We start from the raw sequence: 20,423 nt of genomic DNA, 5'->3' as shown, positions 1-20,423 counted from the left end.
CGGTATGGCAGGCCGGTGTGACATATAAGTAACCCAAACACATAACGTAATTATGCTTTCATTTATCTGAAATACCAATCCTCTGACTCAAAATTAGATTATTACTAGTCAAAAGGGAAATTAAAATATGAACAAAAATAACATTCTGAGTGAGAATAATTATATTTTCAGATTTCCACAATAACAGGAAATGAAAGACCTGGCCGTCATTCTTTGAAGGCATACAAATCACCTGCCTTTCTAGCCAGTTTTAAACTAAAATAATCTTATAATGCAAGGGGCAGAGTTAGCATTAGGGATGACTTTCAGCTACTACCATACCAAACTTTAGATCAGTATGTGTAAAATCAGTTGAGTCAGCCATTTTTGTGTTTCTAAGGCTGCTTAGCCACTTTGAATCAGGTTGACTCCAAATGTTAATCACTTGTAGACGTGCATCCAAAGATTTTCTGATAGTTTCATTAAAATCCACCCTTGTAGTTCATGAGATATTTAGCTAACGCTATAAACAAACAAATACACACACCTCTCGTGATAAGAAGTATATAGAAATTCTCAAACCTATAAGGGCCTCAGCCTGTTTTGACATTTAATGGCAGTTCTGGAGAGGTGTTGAAAATACCAATAACTAATTTCTGTCAAAAACAAAACATTTCTGCATTTCTATATTACGCTATATAATTTATATCACACTGATGTAGATAATATACCAATTTTATATGTAAACTAATTAGATATTTTGTTTTTAAGTGGCTTGAGCAACAATTCTTCGTTCATGTCTCTGTGGAGCGACATAATGAATAAATCTCCATCTGATTGAAACCAAACATGTTATTTTATTAGGTTTGTGGTAAAACAGCATCAGTTTTATAGATATCCAAAATCTTTTTAAAAATATATGTAATTACGTTGTTGCTAGTCAAAATTCCAACTACAAATGATTAAAATACTTTAACTAATCAAAACAGGAATATTAGTTATCCTTATGACAGGTTTACTAGTTACTGGGTGTTTCTTGGGATATTCAGTTATACAGGATACATCAGGAAGGCTTTTTAATTTTGATCATCTAAAATAAAACCTTAGTATCAGCTACATTGTAGATGTCTAAAATAAAAATCAGATATCCTGTTTTTTTTTTTTTTTTAGATAGAAAGAATGTAATTCATGGCTGAGAACCCAAAACACTTGAAGGGGAGAAATGGCATTCTGATAGTTAAAATGTCCCTGCTTAGAGGATCTTATTATATGCTAAACTCCCCTGCCATACCACCAGGATGAGCTCCAGTGTGATTGTAAATGACAGCAGCATGTCCCAGGGTGGGGCCACCACATGTGCTCTCCACAGCCAGAGGAAATAATCAGGAACAAGAGCTCAGCTGTCAACACAATTAACCGCACGATGGAAGCATTTAGGCCACGCACGGACAAAACACGACCCCGAGGGCCGCGGAGGGCCTCGAGCGAGCTCCAAGTCCTCCCAGAAAAACAAAACCCTCTTCGGATTTGACAGCCTAGCATTCATTGAAGGAATGCGTATCACCCCCTGCCTTTCATACTAAAAACTTTAGACTGAAATCATCGTATTTGGAGAAATGACTCATGCCATACGGCAGTGTGTTAGAGCAAAAGTGTGACACTCATCTTAGTCCAACACAGCACTATGGAAAGGCAATTATAATTGATTAAATATTAATCAGATATTTGACCATTATGACAACATTAAGCAGTTCAAATGATACTCTAATATATATTTGTCATTTAGTGGGGCAAAAGGGCAATAACAGCAGCAATATTTGTATTTAAAGTTGTATCTGAACACCTCCAGAAACACTATTAATGTGTAAACTAGTCAGAAACACAGCATGGAAATATTACAAAGTGTGTATGGTATCCAGAAATAACAGCTTGCCATACAGTTCAGTGGTGAACACACTGTTTTATTTCAGTATTTTCTGAGCAATGCAAAAATAATACAATAAGCTCATTTGCTAACTTCACATGCAAATCATTCAAAGAAATGTAAACTATCACATAAAGTATTGAATAAATCATATGTCAAAGCTTTAAAACCGGAAGTCGCCTTTAATCCACCTTGTAAAATTTGCTTTTTTTTTGTTGTTGTTGTTTCCAGATACTTTCTCTCAGCTGACAAACATCTGACCTCCGGAACGAAACGGCTCAATTTTTTAATCATAACTTTTTGAAATGTTCCCAGATCACAGACATTAACAACAAGTCGACTGGAAAAAAACAAAAAAAGAAAACGACATGAAATGTTGTTTGAGACAAGAACAGTCATAGTGCTTTTTCTTTTTTCTACCATCAACCTTGGAGCCAGCAGAAAACAGTGTCTTCATAATAAAAATGTTGAGGTGTTAGAAATAATAAGGGAACTTAGTTCATTGAAATTGTTGGACATTGGTGCAGTCACCATTTTAAATTTTGAAACACCTTAAAAGGAGTAGAGTTTAGGATTTCTGAAGCAGGTTTCTGTGGATTAAACACAAAGTTTCTCAGCTCAGAGCAGGACCACAGCTGTTACCCGTTTCTATAAACCTTTACACCAACATTAGTTCAACATTTTACTATTATCTGTATAAAAGTCAGTGACTGAGTTAACTGTGGTGTGTTATCACAAACGCTACATGTTTTCCGATTTTAAAAAAGTAACGCACAGTAAAAATCTCTAAAATAACGATTGTTTAAAATGCAGTGAAATGCCTGGTCCTTACACATTCCTTTCCCGTCAGTTTCTTTGGTTACACTGTTTTGTATGAACCCCAGAGAACATAGCTGGGAACAAACTGCAGACGACTTAAGACTTCAGTGTGAAAACAAAAAAAATAACTTTTACGTAAATAAGTGTTTAATGTGAAAGCGCCTGGTGTTAAGGTCCAGGCAGAGCCACTATGGACTCCAAACCAGGACTGACGCGCCTTCCTGCAAACCGGATGTGAACGGATGAAGAAATGAAGGGGTTTCGGCTCGTCGTCGTTACGTCTCTGAGCCGCTGAGAGAGGTAAGTGTCATGGTGTGAAGATCCCCGCTTCTGGTTTAGTCCATTCTGCTTTCAGGTCATGTTTTACATTCTGCTTCTTCTTACTTCCCGTTTGATTTTGGAAACACTGAGTCAGTTCGTGTCTGGCTTCTCTCCGCTCACCTGATCCCGAGATGGAACTTCTCTCAGCTGTTCCTCATGTCTCAGTAGCCCTCCGTGCATTTATAGCCCCAGTTCAGTTCTCAGATCCTTGGATTGTCACTCTTAGTCCCTTTAGTTTCTTCCTGCCTGTGCAGCGCCTTTTTTGGGGGTGGGGGGGAATAAAGCTTTTTATTCTATTCACACTTGGGTTCTTCTTCTGCCTTGGACAGATGACACAAATAGTGACAGAGAAGTAACGGTTGACGTATGAAAGCATAGGTCAGCGTGGATTAGAAAGATGATCGGGTCTGCAGGACCAGCCGGATGTGGGATTTGGAACTGGAGCCGTTTCGACACATTTCATGCGTAGTGCTCCGTGTAAACACTGCTAAGCTACACTCCATGTAAGAAAGCTCACATCTTCGCGAGACGTGGCTCATGGTTTAAGAAGCAGCTTAAGAGGGGCTCGTCTTCGCTGTCACGAAACTGGAGCCGTTTAGTGTCGAGGTTGCCGTTTTTCCCCCCATTCGAGACGACTGACTGGCGTCAACTGCAGGTAAGATACTGATCACTGGTAATTTCGCCACACAACCCTGCTCCAAAAAACCCAAACTATCCCTTTAAGTTTGACCCGAGTCAACTCAAATAAAACAAGAAGCTGATGATCTGATTTCACAAATTGAAGCAGCAATTGATAAAACCTCTTTTGCAAATAATCTGGACTCAGCAGCACGGAACAGGCATGAATAGAAAAAAAAAGCCAAGATTTTTCTTTTTTTTAGACTGCAACAGTTTGCTTTGGTATCTTTGCGCACTATGAAGAACAGACAAGCAAAATAAAATATAACTACAACAGCAATGGTTTCACATTTGCCCGTTTTAAGTCAGTCAGTCACAGCCAGTCTGGTGCCTGGTCGATGCTAATTTCATGCTAGAACGGGCAAAGGCCTCAAAGCAGAAACCGGAAACTGCAGCCTGCACACCGCTGCTCCAAACATACCTTCTGCTCCGCTCCTCTTCTACAGCCAGAGCAACGGCATCAGATCAGCTGCACGTGAAATGAAAAGTTCTCACTGTGGTAAAAAAAAAAAAAAAAAAAAAAAAAAAAAAAAAATCACATTTTGAGTTGTTGCACAAGCTGAGAAAAGGGGGCGAGCAGAAAGGGCTTGATAAGCAGGCCTGCTGATCCCTCACCAGTCCCTCAACGGGAGCGGGTCAACGGAATCGTCGTCTGGTGACTTAAAAAAAGGGATTGGAACTTCCTACAGCTTCACCCTCCTTTTTAAAGCTTTAAGTCCTTCCACCTGGTTGCCCAGAGGCCGAAAAAATATTTCATCCAGGGTGTTTAGAAATCAGAGAACAAGAGGGAAAACGGCAAAAAACAAACAAAAAAACCCAAATGTGAGAATTTTGATGTCAGAAATTTCTGAACTAAAAAGGGGAGTAATGAAAGGAGTGTGGCAGTTGAAGTAAAGCAAAAGGTGAAGACGGGGAAAGAGAGACACTGCAAGAATCACAGGCTCTGGCAGCAGGGAAGCTTGTTGCCTCTCTGCCCGTCCATCGTTGGGGGGACGCTGATGTCCACAACGTTGTTCCCTGGTGAATCATCGTGTGCGGATCTGTCCGATATTTGCCTCTGAGATACAATACGGTAGATTTCTGTGTGAAAAAACAAAACAAAAATAACAAAGTGTCAACAGAGTATGATGATATTTTACATCAGAGGCTGCACGTCACTTCTCCTACCTGTAAGAATGTTCTTGAAAGCTTCTTCTACATTGGTGGAGTCCAAAGCCGAGGTTTCAATAAATGACAGAGTGTTTTTTTCTGCGGATGAGAGAGAGAGCATATTTAATGTCCAGTTAAACGACTGGAATGCAAACTGTATGTCCACAGAGGCTAAAAACACTGCCTCCTCAACTGTGTCTGTTTTGTCTATATGTGTGTGTGTGTCTGTGTGTGTGTGTGTGTGTGTGTGGGGGGGTGGGTACGCTGGAGAAGGTCCGGTTGTGAAAGGCATGATTCACTGCTTTTTACAAATACAGAAACACGCCCTCTACATACTACTTCTTCATAATGACACAAACAGACTAGAAGCAATTCGTCCTCAGACTGTAGGGGGCGTTAGGTCATGACATAAAAGCCTGTGACCCCTACTATTTTTGTATTTTACTTTTAAGTTATAAAGGTGTTGCAGGATAAACGAATGACAAGCGGAGAAGACGGTTTCTCGCTCTAATAGAGGGAACGATTTTGTCACCTTAAATCAGGGGCCACCTGTCAGAGCGATTATGGCCAAAGTGGACAAATGCCGCTTTCACAGCTCAATCTGAGCGAGACGTCCGGTGTGTGTGTGTGTGTGTGCCGGGCGATACGCTGTTTAAAGTGGTTTGCAAACACACAGCGGTGTGGAAATGTCTGAAAAGAAAGAAGCACCAGTCAAATACCAACATCTAAGCCCAAGGCACGAGAACTATGAGGAGGGACACGGCGCTGTTGAAGTTAAAGAAAAGCTGTGTGCCGTGTCTTAAGACCCGCCGGCTGAGAGGATGAAGAATAACAAATTAAAAGCGCACAGTGAAACATTGCACCCCGGTTCCATTAGTAAGGCAAGACAACCTGACACCACAAGCGGAAAAGACCTTTTCAAAAACAGCATCAGTGTGTCAGAGGCTGGTGGAGTGCTTTATTATTTATCGTTCTAGGAAAGTGCAGTTCCTGTTTGATTGATTTTATTTTGAAAAGAGGAAACTGCAAACAAAATGGATACAAAACTACTTCACATTTTTAATTAAGAAAACTAATGATAGAGAATAAAAAAAAAGTAAATCTTAATCCCCCCTCCCTCCAAATAAACAAACTCAACTCATTCTGTTTTAGCCCTGCTTAGCCGAGGGGGGTCTGGAAAGCAAGAAAAGCTTAAGAACCACTGCAGCGGAGGCAGTAAACGCAACACGACACTGACAGATGCATCCGATGGCTGAAGCGCCCAGCTGACTCTAACACATCCAAACCAACACAATACTGGAGATAAAAGTGTAATAATTTACCTGCGAAGGCTCGAGCCTCGTCGGTGGGCACGGCCCTGAGGTGGCGGAGGTCGCTCTTGTTCCCCACCAGCATGATGACGATGTTGTTGTCAGCGTGGTCCCTCAGCTCCTTCAGCCAGCGCTCCACGTTCTCGTACGTCAGGTGCTTGGCGATGTCGTAAACCAGGAGGGCTCCGACTGCACCTCGATAATACCTGCTCGGGGGGGCGTCGAACACATGAGCACGCCACCGCTTCTGCTCCAGCACAGTATCTGAGCCTTTGTTGGAAAATACTCACGCCGAGGTGATCGCTCTGTAGCGCTCCTGTCCAGCCGTGTCCCAGATCTGAGCCTTGATCGTCTTCCCGTCCACCTGGATGCTGCGGGTGGCAAACTCCACCCCGATGGTGCTCTTGCTCTCCAAGTTGAACTCATTTCTCGTGAACCGGGACAGCAGATTACTCTTCCCCACCCCGGAGTCTCCGATCAGTACGACTAGAAACAAAGCACCAACACATGAAGGACATAACCACGCTGTGCAGACAGACTGCGGTGGTAACTGGTGTAAAATGGGAGGCCGCAGGCCACTTTTACACTGCAGAGGCAGGCTGGTTCATTTGAATCATGTTTTAGGCTTCCCTTTGACAAATTAAAGGCAGATCGGCCCATTCTTTCTGCTACTATTAGTCACATAAAACCTGTCTTGGACTCTAATGTTTCTGTGTGTCAAACTGAAAATAAACCCAATCATAACAGCTCCAAATTCAGGACCTACAATGCAAAAACGCTGCCTTTACGCTGATGCTTTTAGCATCGCCAGTATGACTTGTACTTTTACTTTGACGTGTTAAAGTTTACCATAGGGCTCAAGTTTTCTGTAACTGGAGAGCCACCTATCAGTTCTCTGCCGGAAAAACAGGAAACAGGTTCAGTGATTTACAGAAAAAAATGTCAGTCCATTCCTCGAGTCAGGTGCCTTTTAATGCTTCAGTGATTTACAGCTCTGAGCAAACTTACAGGAAACGTTTGCATGATATAAAGTAATGAAGTGTTTTCTTTAACACTCTTGCACGACATACTGCAAAATCTTCATCTGAATATACTTTTCAACGCTTGTCTCCGTGTTAGAATATAATGTTTTTATTCTTTTTAGGTTTTAACACCTAAGAACATATCACTGCACAGAGAGTAGCTTTTCACCTTATAGTAATGGGTTTAGTTAATCGTAAACACTTTATAAATGTTGTAAAGAGACTCACAACTAGCTCGCATGTTAGCAAACAGCTACTTGTGATTAGCTTAATTTGACTCGCTGATTTGTGAAGTCAGCTTTAATCGCTGGGGACAGACTGTCATAAACACTGAGCTTTCAGTGATTAACGCTGGGAATTAGTTACTCGGAGTGGACAACAACTGTGTTTATCATGTCTACCACTTTCTGTCGAGATGCTAACTTTAGCATCTCTGACTTCTTCAGACTCCACTCTCATTTGGCTGCAACGAAAAGGCCCGTGCCGCTGTCATTCGGCCACTTTTAAGGACGAAATTACCTTTAAACAAGTAGTCGTATTCGTCGTCTCGAGTTCCCATTATCCAAAGACTTGTTTTAGACACTTTTCCTACAAATATCAACAACCCCGCTTCGTCTACCGGGATAGCTAACACCGCCCTCAGAGAGCCAAAAGCATGTGACTTCCAGCTCGGCCAATAGGAAGCTAAATCTCTTTGATTGACAGATTGATCAACAAATCAAATGAGTTCTTAGAGCACAATGACCAATCACAATGCAAAGCAGGGAAGACGACTTGGCATTACGCCCTTTGTTCTCATAAATTTGACAACCTTTGTGTAGAGTCATTAAAACTTTACTCTCCACTGCGTTAAACCTACTATAAATTTGATAGATTCTTATCTAATTTAGGTGGAAGTGCCCCATTTGAATTTTGTACTTCCAAGCTTCAGAAACGACTGATTTCGTGAAGAAGTCTGGGTCAAAAAGTGGCAAAATGACAACAGGAAGTTCAACAGGGAATAAAAACTAAATAATGAATGTTAAACAATGTGTAATTGCTCGGTTTAGCTTGTATTTACTGTTTAACTGGTAGTAGACAATATTGCTAGTTTATATTTAACTTTGTTTCACATCAGTACAGAAATGTAAATATGATGAACATAGTTTTTTTTCTGAGGTTTTTATTCATTCTTTTAGTGTTTCTATACAAAAACACTGCTTGATTCACCTAATTGTCATAAAATATCTAACTTCAGCCAATGTATAGTTTATAGGTTTTCCTAATGGTTGACCCATTGGGTAAAGCCTGGTTCCTTGGAAGCAAAATATAGAGAAATAATGGCAGATTTTTGCACAGTGCTGCACAAACATGTAAAAATTTTATCATTACTTTACTATGTTTACAAATTAATGTATTTTTTTAAAAGAACATTACAACTAAAATGAGTCATTTAAATGATTTAACTATCCAATCGACTTTTAAACAATTTTTCCCGTTCCAGTGTAAAGGAGAGCCACTGAATGAGATCATTTCAACAAGAAATGAGTGCAGGACATCATCTCCACGGACAAGAATTCATAGAACTGCTTTATTTTTGTTTTCATCCTGACTGAGTCCAAACACACGCACACACGGCCATCTATTTATCCTCACGTATAAATAGATGAATATACACAGATATACATAAATACACTTTTCTGATATGCATATTCATTTTGAAATCATGCTATGTCTCTGTTACAGACTCTCCCTATTGGATGAGGGCACACAGCGATTTGAAAACACAAACACAACACGGCTGAACAGTTGGAAGAATCCCTATTGATTTGCATGTAATGTAAAACCCACAAACCTTTCCGTTTTGGAATATCGTACAAAGAAACAGCTGTGGTCGACACACCACAAATATACAGCAGTTGCATCTCAGTGGACACACTGAAGAGGATGGTAGATCGTGTGGATCGCAATCATGCAATCATCTCTTGCCCAGCAGCAAAAATAAAACCAAATAAAAATAATATTCTCCAATTCAAATGGAAAATATATTTGTATATCTTTATATACTGTATGTATTTATAGATTTATGTACATATTCTCAGGTAAACTACGAGGAAGAAAAAATAAATACGAGTGAAAAAAAAAACCCAACAAAACAACATAAACATACATGTAAAACTTTCCAAATAAGGCAAAAAAAAAGAAACAATGAACGAGAAACTGTACAAAATATTGCTGCCATGGTCTTCATCTGATCGACAACGGCGAACTGATTACATCTGGCCACAGCACGTCATGAAAACAAACTGATCTCGAATTTACCGATGCTGATGTGTTCGCCCCGTACAAATACCAAAACCACCCAGATGGAAGTTGCTCTGCAGTTTCCAAAAGCTGAACTTGAAGTCCTAAGCCGAGCCCCGCAGAGAGAGACTACAGTAAACACTAACCCTACAGATGCTGTGACCGACACACACACACACACTCACGCCTTAAATGAATGTCTAAATATCAGCGCGCGTGAGCTGAAACTGTCATCTAACGAGTAAAAAATATGACTTCTGCATAATGTTGTGTGTGTTTATTTGGCCTCTATCACTAGTTCATCTTTAGGTCCTCCGAATTAAGTGCAAACAACATTCAGCCGAACCACAAGCTGCTGGGTTTTCCCCAACAATGTAAAGTGTTCATTTAAATACACAGAAAACAGCTATATTTCGACTGCAAACACTACAACTGATGGACTATAGCTACAAAACGTTTGTACCGTCCGCTCGATGGGTTTCTTACGGTGAGGAGGGCGACTCATGGACACAGAATGTTAATATATTCTCCCCCCACACACACTTTTGCCCATTTTAAATCTAAGTTTGTCCAAAGTAAACTCACGTAACACTGGAGAACACTGCGAACAATCCTATAATGACAATGTCGGAAAGAGTTGGAGAACAAGCCAAACGTGGCGTTTAAAGAATGTGGGAAACTACGAAATAAAAGGCAACGAGAAAATGATTGGAACAAAAATTCAAGTTCTTTGGGCGCACACCGATATGAAAAAAGCTTCTCTGATTGAATAAAAAATCGCGATAACAGTGAAACGTAAACATTTTCAAATGAATAGAAACATTTCCATCATTTTGCCAATTTAATGCCTTTCTATTTCCGCTGAAGCTGCATATTTCACTTGTAGACTTGTGTGGATGACAGGTGATCTGTTATTAGCTCAGTGATGGTTTCCCACGAGTGTCCTGGAGAACCTCCAGGTTTTCTCACTGAATGTTCGGACCCAGCATCGGTGCTGGAAGGCTGAGCTCACGTGGAAACTGTGATGCTCGAGGGGCTGCTCTGAACGCTGCTGGTTCAGGAAATCCAACCCGACGTGAATCTACGTAAACGGAGCACTGGGGAGGACATAAAACCTTGGATGATTTATTTACATAAATCCCTCAAAAGCAATCCAAAGTTGACATTTTAGTCATGTGATTACACAATGTGTGTTTTTGAGTTGAGCAGTTTGGACTCTAATAATTCTCCAGATCAGGGTTTGTAGTTTCTTAAAAGCAGTGTAGCTGATTGCATTTCATAGTTTGTTTGTTTTTTAAATTGGGAAATACGACTTGGCAGACCATGAAAGTTTTTGGACGTTTTAACTTGAACGTCTCTAATCTGGCAGGTTTTTACACGGTTTGGCAAACAAGACTTTTGTTTTTTTTTCTTGCTTCCAGAAGGAAAGCACGGTCGGGTTCCCAGATTTGAAAGTAAAATCCTCTCCTCCTGCATGCAGCGGGCACTGGTCCTGGCACGGCTTGTGCTCACAGAGCAGAGCGAGCTCGGTTCGCTTCAGATTTACAACCAGAGAAATCACCGGTTCACGTGGAAACGTCACCTTAAAGGTTTGAAAACCCACGAGTGGGCGAGCACTAAAGCCAACAAGGACAAAATACCTTCTTGATTTTGATTTAAACTGATTCCGGGGTCAAAAAGCTCCAGTTTGATTGGCTCTGCGATGCATATTCACGATGTTTCACCAAATTCTGCTTATTTACTAAGAAGAATTGTAATCTCAGTAACTGGAACTGATGAGAGTTACCTATATTTTGCCGTTTTCATTAAGCAGCTCGTTTATATGTAACAGGTTACAACCTAGCAAGAGTAAACTGCTAATCTGCCTGTAAATGCAAGGAGAAGGAGAGCTGGTTGGTACTAATATATGTAAACAGACGGTTTTATAGAGAACAATTCACTCTGCAGATGAGTTGTGGGTAAAGACCTGTGTTTCTATGTTAAAAACCACTGATGATATGAAAATAAATCAAAGTAAAAAAAAAAGAGAATCAGAGCAGCGTCTCTGCTGACATCACAGCTGCAGATTCAGTGAGGAAACCCGTCTGAAGTGTGTCGGAGGGCTTTGTTTGTTTAAAAACACAACATACAGGTCACTTGTCTCACATACACATATGTATTTCTTAAACTGATATAATAAATTGTATTTGTGGTGGATAACAGGCAGAGACGGTTGGAACTCCACATCCCTCCCCTTCAGGTCACTTTTTCCTCCCGGTATATGTTTGAAATCCTGGTTCACACGGAGATTGAGCTGGCGCCACCGAGGTTCTGGACTCGGGTACCGACAGGGTCTCCTCCGCTGAGACGTTCACTCCTCTCCGTCAGTGAACAGGCCTTACTGCGGGAACACACACAGAACAGGCTCGTGTAAAAAAAAGGGTTTCGTTACCCTTCGGGCGCGGGACCTGACGGGAGACGACTGAACCGGCAGATCAAAAGCGCATTCAGGAAACTAAAACAGGAGGCAGGAAAGCTATGACAGCAAGCACAGGCAGATTTTTAGTAAGAAAACAACAGGGCATGCAGTTCTCTTTAAATGACTGTTTATGGTGTTTTTTATCATCTCATCCATCGATAAGTCGATGATTATGAGACACATTATATTACGTATTGCACATTTTTAGTATATAGTATATATATATTTCTTTCTATATACTTTCAAAAGCATTTCTAACATTTCAGGTTACATTTTGAGATTATTTAAAAGACTGATATAGGCATTTCTGAAAGTTTGTCAGGTGATTGAGTTATGGCGATTTAAAGATGGCGGCTCTGTTTCCAGAGTTTACTAGTCTGAAGCAGGGCATTGACCCCAAACGTCACACCTAATCAGGTCCTTTTTTAAATCGTTTTTGTTTGATCTTCTTTTTTGGTCCATCACCCACTCCAGTGGATTTTAAATGTGTGTGTTTTCTTATTATTTTGTCTAATTATTATCCCAGAATGCAAACATTTCTTGTATATAGAATAGTGTTAACCAACCAGCAATATGTATGTTTTCAATCGAATTTTTACTTGTTGCATACAGTATTTTTTTTTTTTTTTTCAGAAGAGCTCATCAACAACAGCACAAAGACTTTTGTTGCAACAAAGTGGCATTGCTTTAAAAAACACTTGATTTTAAATGTCACAGATAGAAGCTATGAAGGCTACATTTCTAAAATTTGTTTTGCATAAAAAAGTGCCTGTGATCATGAAATGTGTTGGGAAAGCAGAAACTACTGCTGAATGATACCTTTAAAGGAGTAAAAAAAAAACCCTGTGAAAGAAAACAGAACCAGGGAGACAATGTTTCATTCTGCCTCTGAATGTTTACATCTTTAACTGCTGAACAGGCAGCTAAATGTCTCAATGTTAGCTTTGAATCACAACTTACAAAGTAAACTGGAGAAACTAAAGTACCTTAGTTTCCCACACTGTGTAAAACTGCTTTAAAATCCAGTGAAACATCCAGACAGCTGGTGGATGTGTGTGTTTTCCACTCTGAGAAGCTTCTTGTTGGAGACACACAGGATGGCTGGTTTGGACTAAATGATCATGCAGGCATTCAGTGACCAATTCTAGCCATTTATTAATGATAAATGAATGCTGTAATGTAGGTAGGGGCTTTATGAACACAGATGGAGCCTATTCTTAAAGTAATAATGGACTTTGGGACTTGTTACAACTTGTTTTTCCGGATGAGTGATCGCCTCAACACGAGCCGATCTGACTCCTCATCTGAGTCCTGCGCTTTATATTTTAGCTTCTCACTTACTGTCTCTCTCTCCCAATCCCCATCGGGCAGGGCCTTAGACTCTGAGCCATAGTGTAGCGGGGAGTACACCCAGGTCCTGTCCTCTGGAGGCTGTTTTTACACACCCACCACAGCAGAGGGGGCCAGAGGGACAGGAGGAACGGTGACAGGGACAGAGACAAGCAGCAGAGGCAGGCAGGAGAGAGAAAGACAAGGGGGGAAAAGACAAGACAAGAAATGAAAATTAGGGATGCATATTGGAGGAAATGCTTCTGAGACAAGCAGAAAGTATGACCCTTTACATGCTGAAAGCGCTTCAAAGGATGTCTGGACTCCGTCGGGAGCTCTAAAAGAGAAACCGCGAGTGTGTGTTTGATGAGATGCTGCACCAGGCAAGCAGGCAGAATGAGGAGAGGCGAGGAGGAGATGGGAAGAGCCAGGATGCCAGGAGAGTCGAACACAGAAAGCATCCTCAGACACAGCAAAGCGGGAAAACAAGATGTTTTTGTTTTGCTTTACTAACTTAATGTGCTGTTTTGCAGTCTGTTTAGGCCCACTGAGTTAGAACCTATTACTGTCCCGGCTCTCTAAAAAGCTGTAGCTCACAGCCCTTAAAGAGAGGGAGGCTGCTGCAGCGCAGTGTGTGTGTGTAAATGGAAGAGAGGATGTCAAAATCTCACACTCGTATAGACATACGAACAAATCTAAGCCCACTGGAGCTAAAACAGAGGTGCAAAATAGTAAAAGACAAGCTGTCAGCGAGTGAGGAAAACAGAAAAATGATTCAAAACTGAAAAAAAAAGACAGGATTAAAAGGCCTTTTCTCTTTTTTTTTTACCTGCCTCCTACACTTCACCATAAGGAGAAAGGCTTTGTTTTTATTGTGAACATCATCATAAAAACACCAGCAGCGGAACAAAAGAAACTAAAAACATCATGACAGGCTGGGGGCTCCCACGACACGCTCTAAAAAATAAAAATAAAAATAAATCTTGTTTCCTCTCATCACTGCGTTTGCATGTTTCATGAAACAAACAGAAATCTAGCCAAACACTTCTGGAGCTACTGCCGTCTCTCTCTCTCTCTCTGGCCGGCTCTTCCTCGCCTCTCGCCTGTCGGCAGGGAGAGACCACCCAGGTCCTCCCATCTGGAACCTGACAGCGTTACAGAGATGAGGACACGTGGTGGCAAAAGTAAAAGAACACGATGGAAATAAAAGACGCATGCTGAGGTGAAAATGGATGATGGTTCTGGCTGCGTGAAGCCCCTGCAGGGATCCGCTGGCTGTCAGGGGGTGACGGATGGACTCAAAAGTTTTGGCAGCCACCATCTTTTTCTATCCTGCTTCCGCACATCGTCGCCATGTCACCGCTTTCGTCGTGACTCGACAGGACAACGGGACAAGGCAGAGGACGATGGAGGGCAGCGCCAAAGCAAAGGAAAGGCGGGGTTAAAAGGATGACGAGGGTGGAGGAAGAACGGACAGAAGCGAGGACGATGACGGTTTCACGTCAGAAACCTGCGATGTGACAACACACTCACGCCTGCCTCAGTTATTCTCTCTTTTTCTTTAAAAATCTTACAGCAAATTCCCATTTTATTCACACCCTGTACCAACGTGTGTCTCACGTGTAGACAGCACCGAGTTTAGGCGTGACTCAGACAGCGAGGATGAGGTTCAGATTTCACCACGTTCTTATAGGAGCGTGAGCTCTAATGTGTCCTGAGCCAGGTTCAAGTGCTGCTCCACATCCGTGAGAAGCACCTGGAATTATGATGATGTCTAGTTGTGCAGATATAAACTATAAAACAGCGTGGTTGGGATTTGGTTTAATATATGTGCTGCACCTAAAAGACAAGTGTGGCCGTCGTGTTTCGAGTTGGATCTGTAGCAGCACTTAAAACGAAACAAAACACTAAAACATGTTTTTTCTCGGGCAGAAGCCCTTGTGCCTACACTGCCGGGAGCGTGTCTCTCTGCAGTTACACTGCAGTGTCGGTCTCACAGCCCCCTGCTGCTGTGCACAGGAAGAGCATCTCCTCCTCCTGAAGCTCGAGCTGCCTGTCAGCCAGATCAAGTTAGACGAGAGCGCTGTTAAATAACTGAGGAGCTCACTGACTAATCTGTTGCTCATGAGGCTTTCTCGTGACACATTAGAGGGTGTTTGATTCCTGACAGGAGAGCGGCCAGATGGGAACGCTTCAATCTGGGACTTGACCTGACGTTCTTTTCCGGCAGAGGCTTTCGAGTGCGTTTAGACCTGCCAGCACAACACTGTGTGGTTGTGGGCAGCTGCTTTAACCCTCCTGATGCCCTCAAAAGAGAGAGAGAGAGAGGGAGAGAGAGAGAGACGAAGTGAGGTAAAGAAGCCCTTTTAACTTCGGATCACTTTGACCCGAAGGCTGCGGGAGGGTTAAGAGGGGAGATTATGGAGACTGAACACTTCAGTTGTTAATCACACAAAACCCATCGTGTGCACGGCTGCAGCCTTGTCAAAAATCAGGAGGAAGAAAGTGAAATCCACATGTCATTATCACAAACGAACAGGGTGCAAAAACCAGTACTGTACACTGCATTTAAAGACACTCCAGGACAGGATTCATTGCTTAGAAGCAGATGAGAAGACTGATCTAATGCATGTAACCTCATTGTGAGTATGAAGATACCACCAGCCGTCTGGATCGTAGGGCTCAGTCTTCTAATTTACCCCTCAGCAAGTTAATAAGCAAGCTTCCCATCCAGCTTCTTTAGTAAAACACACCACGAACTGCAAACAAGAACTGCACACTCATTCTCATACCCGTCTGAGCTTCTAGTCCTGGTGTGAACGCCTCTGTTGGAAAGCATCACACAGCTCAATAAACAACACACACACTGACCCTGGCAGTATCATGTGGTGGCAAATAAAATAAACTGAAAACAGAAAATTAAAGTAACTGAGGAATGTGTTTGTGTCTCGTACGAAGAGGATTTTACTCACAAAGTATATATCTGTGATTGGCACATCATCGTCATCGTCCACTGAAGCCTGGCTGGTGCACCCCGAGCCGGACACCTGGCTGGCCCCGTCTGCCTCGCTCACCTTGGGGCTGGAGGGGGCTTCCTTGGCTGGCTCTGATGAGGCGGGAGCAGCTGGGGCGGGCGAGGAGGATGAGGTGGCCTCGGGAGCTGACAAAGAGTCGGGTGGGGCTGCCTCCTTTGTGCTGGTGGCTTCCTGGACCTCACTGTGGACATTTGGATGTGGTTAGAAAAGCTGTGTGGCGTTAAGGTGCTCAGCTTGGCTCTAAAGAGAGATGACAAATTAGTTTAATGCGCAGAAATGGGCTGATGCTCGGACAAATTCAAAAGAGATCTGAACTCAAACATGCAGATGATTTCCTGACTCAATCCTGTCTCTTAGGCTCATCTGACCTGATGTATGTTGCTCTATAGCCATGTAAATTGGCTACACGAAACACACACACACACACGGAGACAAACAGCTGTGGTTGACATTTAGAGCCATTATTTTGTTCACTTGACACGAGCCACTTTGCTTTAGAATTGGATCAGGATCAAAACTGTTGGAGAAAACCCGCCCTGATGAAAATTCAGCAGCTGCGTGTGTATGTGTGTGTGTTTGCGCTGTAGATAGTTAAACTCAAGGATTCACCAGCTGGGTGTGACGATCCTTTTTTACTGTTCCTGACCAGATCATCAACTATCAGGATTTAGGTGCTTCCGTGTTGCTTTCTCAGCTTCTGCGGTTTCAGCTTAGCTTCAGCAGAGGAAAAGCCTGGCAGCTGCCCAGTGAAGCCGAAACGAGTGGACTTGGCACCTCGGAGAGAGAGAACTGATTGGCTGACTAAATGAGTGGGACAGAATGGTGGTTGCCATGCAGAGAACCCCTTATGTACGCAAGCTCTTGTCACCCAATTACACTCATTTTTTGGTTTTGAAATCCTGTGTCGGTCCGTTACCGCACCTTTTTTGTGCAATTCTCTTCCAATTAACCCCCACAGTCCCGTTTTCCTTATCCTGTCTCTGTCTTCTTGCATCCATCCAACCAGTTTTCTCCTTCCCCACCCCTGGGCCATATGTCTAGCCACGGCCTCCTCAGCATCAAACCCGATTATTCAGCTGGTTTCACTCGACAGCCACGCTTCAGCTCTCCCTGACCCTACACAAAAATAACTACAAGCTTCTCACAAGTGTCTGGATCTGTCCAAATTGAGCTTTGAACCTATAACTCCTCACACCCTATTCTTTCTTGCTTGTATTTATTTCAGTGAGAACGTAATTAAAAAGAAAAAAATACTTTCAGGTCATTCCGGCTGCGTGGGAGCAGACGTCCTGGCCCACTGCCCCACTTCTACAAGCTGCCCCCCCCCCGAAACGTTAGGATCTGTTTGGGTCATAAATTTACACGCATGTGCGCACTTCTCTCATAACCTATTTAATGCAGAGGCCTGCCAGTGCGCAGCGACCGCAGCACTTATTTGTTCATAATAATGACGCTCTCGGGCCAAAACATAAATGGGCTAAGCTGCTTTTAACTGAGTGTGTGAGACTAATCCAGCAGCTGTCGGACACAAGGTGACACACCGGCAGCCGCCGATGTGAAGCGTTGTGCCAAACAGGGTCATGAGATCGAAGCGATTGGGCTCCTAAAGGCTGAATAGCTTTTTAAAGGCTTCAGGATCACATAAGGAATTTATTTATGACTGTTAACAAGGTTTCACAGCATTCTTCCACATTTTATCATTTCCAAACTGTTTAGCGTGTAATTATATTTAAAATAAGGGCAAGAGACAAAACGATGCACTATTTACCTAATCATTCTTTGTTTATGTAGATGGATGTAGTTGGTTGTTTTAGCAAAATAGCTTATAAACCACTAGTTGGATTTTTAGTGGAAGTAATCGCTGGATCATCTACAAGTAAGTCAAACGAATTCAAGATGTCCGCCAACGCTGAAATGACTATAAATCAGTCAGTTTTACAGAAACTGAGCTGAAATTTTATGAGGTCATTTATGAGAGTCGCCCCCAACACATACTAGGAGCACTAATAGCTCACATGAGATTTTAGTCGGGTTGGTGCGTGTTTCCAGCTTGGACTTCTTTCAACATCTCAATGCAGAGTTCATGATGACTAAGCTATTTTAGTATAATGAGAAAATGTGACACTAATAAAAAAAACAGTAAACTGATGGGATTATCTGGTGCTACTCTTAAATGACAAAGACCAGCACCATGTTTGTGACTCCCAGCAGAGTTTGGTTCTTTGTACAGATTACATTCATTCAAGAACAGGGTTAAAAAGATGCATGCATGAAATGGTGGGTTGAGATGTGATTTGGATCAAATATTTAGAGACACAAAGGAGTGCTGATGCTCTGAGTGAGCTAAATAGATGCCTGACTAACATCAAATATACATCTGTTCCTTTAAATTTAAAAGGTCTACAAGTGTTATTGGACTTTTAACAGGATGTTTTTCTGAACAGAAATGCAGCAGAAAGACCTGCTGGGATGCTGCCTCACTACCCTTGCTACTTTGTTAGTAACGCCTACGTTGTTGCCACAGCAACCGAAGGAAACCCATGCTGACGCCAGGATAGATGGCTCTGATCACATCACTTATAAATAACAGCGCAGACAGCAGACTGTGTCTTACAGACGTAAATGCAATCTGAACGCAGGTTTTTTTGATGATATAATTATTAATTTGTGTTTTTGATCCTTTATTTATTCACACAAATCTGCTTAATTAAGAGTTTCTATATTTTCTTTTGTTATTTGTAAGATGCAACACAGAGTGAAGTGTTTAAATGGGAAAAAAAAAACAAGAAAAGTTAGATTAATTCTTTTCTGTGTGGAGTTTTCGACTGTGTTCCTGGAGTACCTGATTCCAGGTGAGGGCTGTGGAACAGAGATGGTGGGCTCACTGTCGGGTCTCTTCAGCTCCACCTCCACAGTGATGGTCTGCTGATCCTCCTCACGCACACGCAACTCCTCCTGGGTCCTAAAAACACACATATATAAAGAAACACGCAGGAAATGAAACACACACAGCCACATCGTAGCGGGAAGAAGAAGAAGGAGCTCACTCATAAACACACGTACCGCACCCAGACACGTTTAATACTGAGAAAACGCGGAGCTGAACGGGTTTTATGAAGCGACTCACCTTCCGTCGTGGCTAAGGGACTGGGTGTGTCTCCTGAGGACAGAGAAAACACTGTGAGGACAGCTGGATGAAAGCACAACATGTGCAGGACCCTGAGCATTCACATTACTCACACCTAAACCTAAAAATAACATGTTATAAAAAAGCCTGAAAAAATAACCTGTTAATGCAAAACAGAGCATCAACTAAGCATCAACTAAACATTAATATGTTGTGTTTCAGACTAACAGAATTAATAATATCAGCATCCAGTGTGCTCCACTTAACGTTTTTTTATTCTCCATTCATTAAGATAAAATAGTAATTTATTTTACACATACAGTAACTTTAAACCAGGGCTCAATATGTTAAAAATGATTTTTATACCAACATTAATGCCCGTCTTTGTTGGGCTGTTATGTTTTATACTTTTAAAAAAAGGCAAAAAGCAAACAGCAATGTTTGTTTTAGAAAATAATCATTGGATCTACAACCGATTAACATTTGGAGCCAACCCAATACAAGATGGCTTTAGAAAACTCAAATGATGGAAATTGGATGAAAACATCCCCCAGTGTATTCATGAAAGCCAACAGCATCTAAAAGTTATAAATACATATACCACTGTACAATCACTTTACCTGACAACCGAGGGCCCTTTGGTCTGGCATGAAAGGGTTGTAAAGTATGCGAGTTTGTACCTGTAGCGTGGGTGCTCGGATGTGTCTGAGGGAGATCTTTCAGGGATGGACAAAGAGGTTGTGGAAGAGAGAGTGGTGGCAATCGATGCCGTCGTGGCCTCCTCAAACGACGGAGGAGTACATGGAAGAAGATCCGGTCGCCCTGACGGGAAAAGAGACAGAAAAGATCAGTCGTTGTTCTTTTTAAACCTTTTGTTCCTTATTTATTCCATGACGCAACAAAGATTTCTGTTTACCATGATAGCAAACGACTTGCAACAAAGGTAGTCGCTTACAGAAAGTATCTCAAAATTTATTAAAATGACGATC

The 20,423-nt window shown here is 42.0% G+C and overlaps 2 protein-coding genes across 4 annotated transcripts in view; both read right to left on the bottom strand.

Annotated features, from left to right (window-relative positions):
- Positions 1-1,919: 1,919 nt before the first annotated feature.
- On the bottom strand, positions 1,920-7,871 carry LOC108230830 (ras-related protein Rab-11B-like). Its single transcript, XM_017407405.3, has 5 exons — positions 7,722-7,871; positions 6,471-6,666; positions 6,193-6,386; positions 4,889-4,969; positions 1,920-4,801 (listed from the first exon to the last, which is right to left on the bottom strand). Exons 1-5 carry the CDS (start codon positions 7,759-7,761, stop codon positions 4,656-4,658), a joined length of 657 nt encoding a protein of 218 aa, XP_017262894.1. The 5' UTR covers positions 7,762-7,871; the 3' UTR covers positions 1,920-4,655.
- Positions 7,872-8,758: 887 nt separating this feature from the next.
- Positions 8,759-20,423, bottom strand: part of pip5k1ca (phosphatidylinositol-4-phosphate 5-kinase, type I, gamma a) — a 43,093-nt gene continuing 31,428 nt past the window's right edge. The window contains exons 13-18 of one of the 3 annotated variants that reach the window (XM_037974291.1): positions 20,115-20,256; positions 19,435-19,467; positions 19,150-19,269; positions 16,245-16,488; positions 16,065-16,097; positions 8,759-11,865 (exon numbers count right to left, since the gene is read on the bottom strand). In XM_037974291.1, coding sequence (XP_037830219.1) covers positions 16,077-16,097; positions 16,245-16,488; positions 19,150-19,269; positions 19,435-19,467; positions 20,115-20,256 — 560 coding nt within the window. In that variant the 3' untranslated portion in view covers positions 8,759-11,865; positions 16,065-16,076. Of the gene's footprint in view, positions 11,866-13,284; positions 13,375-16,064; positions 16,098-16,244; positions 16,489-19,149; positions 19,270-19,434; positions 19,468-20,114; positions 20,257-20,423 lie in introns of all 3 variants that reach the window. The other 2 variants (XM_017407352.3, XM_017407353.3) reach the window with 2 other exon arrangements.

The sequence above is a fragment of the Kryptolebias marmoratus genome, linkage group LG24 (assembly GCF_001649575.2).
Source record: "Kryptolebias marmoratus isolate JLee-2015 linkage group LG24, ASM164957v2, whole genome shotgun sequence".
NCBI lineage: Eukaryota > Metazoa > Chordata > Actinopteri > Cyprinodontiformes > Rivulidae > Kryptolebias > Kryptolebias marmoratus.
The sequence above is the reverse complement of the archived record's forward strand: the minus strand, read 5'-3'. Positions and strand labels throughout refer to the sequence as shown.

Bases quoted from the DNA above. Each gene is read 5' to 3' on its own strand.
- LOC108230830 (XM_017407405.3), bottom strand. From the start codon at position 7,761: ATGGGAACTCGAGACGACGAATACGACTACTTGTTTAAAG. The intron at 6,667-7,721 runs GTAATTTCGTCC...CTTTGTTTCTAG, and splicing joins ATACGACTACTTGTTTAAAG to TCGTACTGATCGGAGACTCC. The intron at 4,970-6,192 runs GTAAATTATTAC...TCTCATCCGCAG, and splicing joins CGAGGCTCGAGCCTTCGCAG to AAAAAAACACTCTGTCATTT.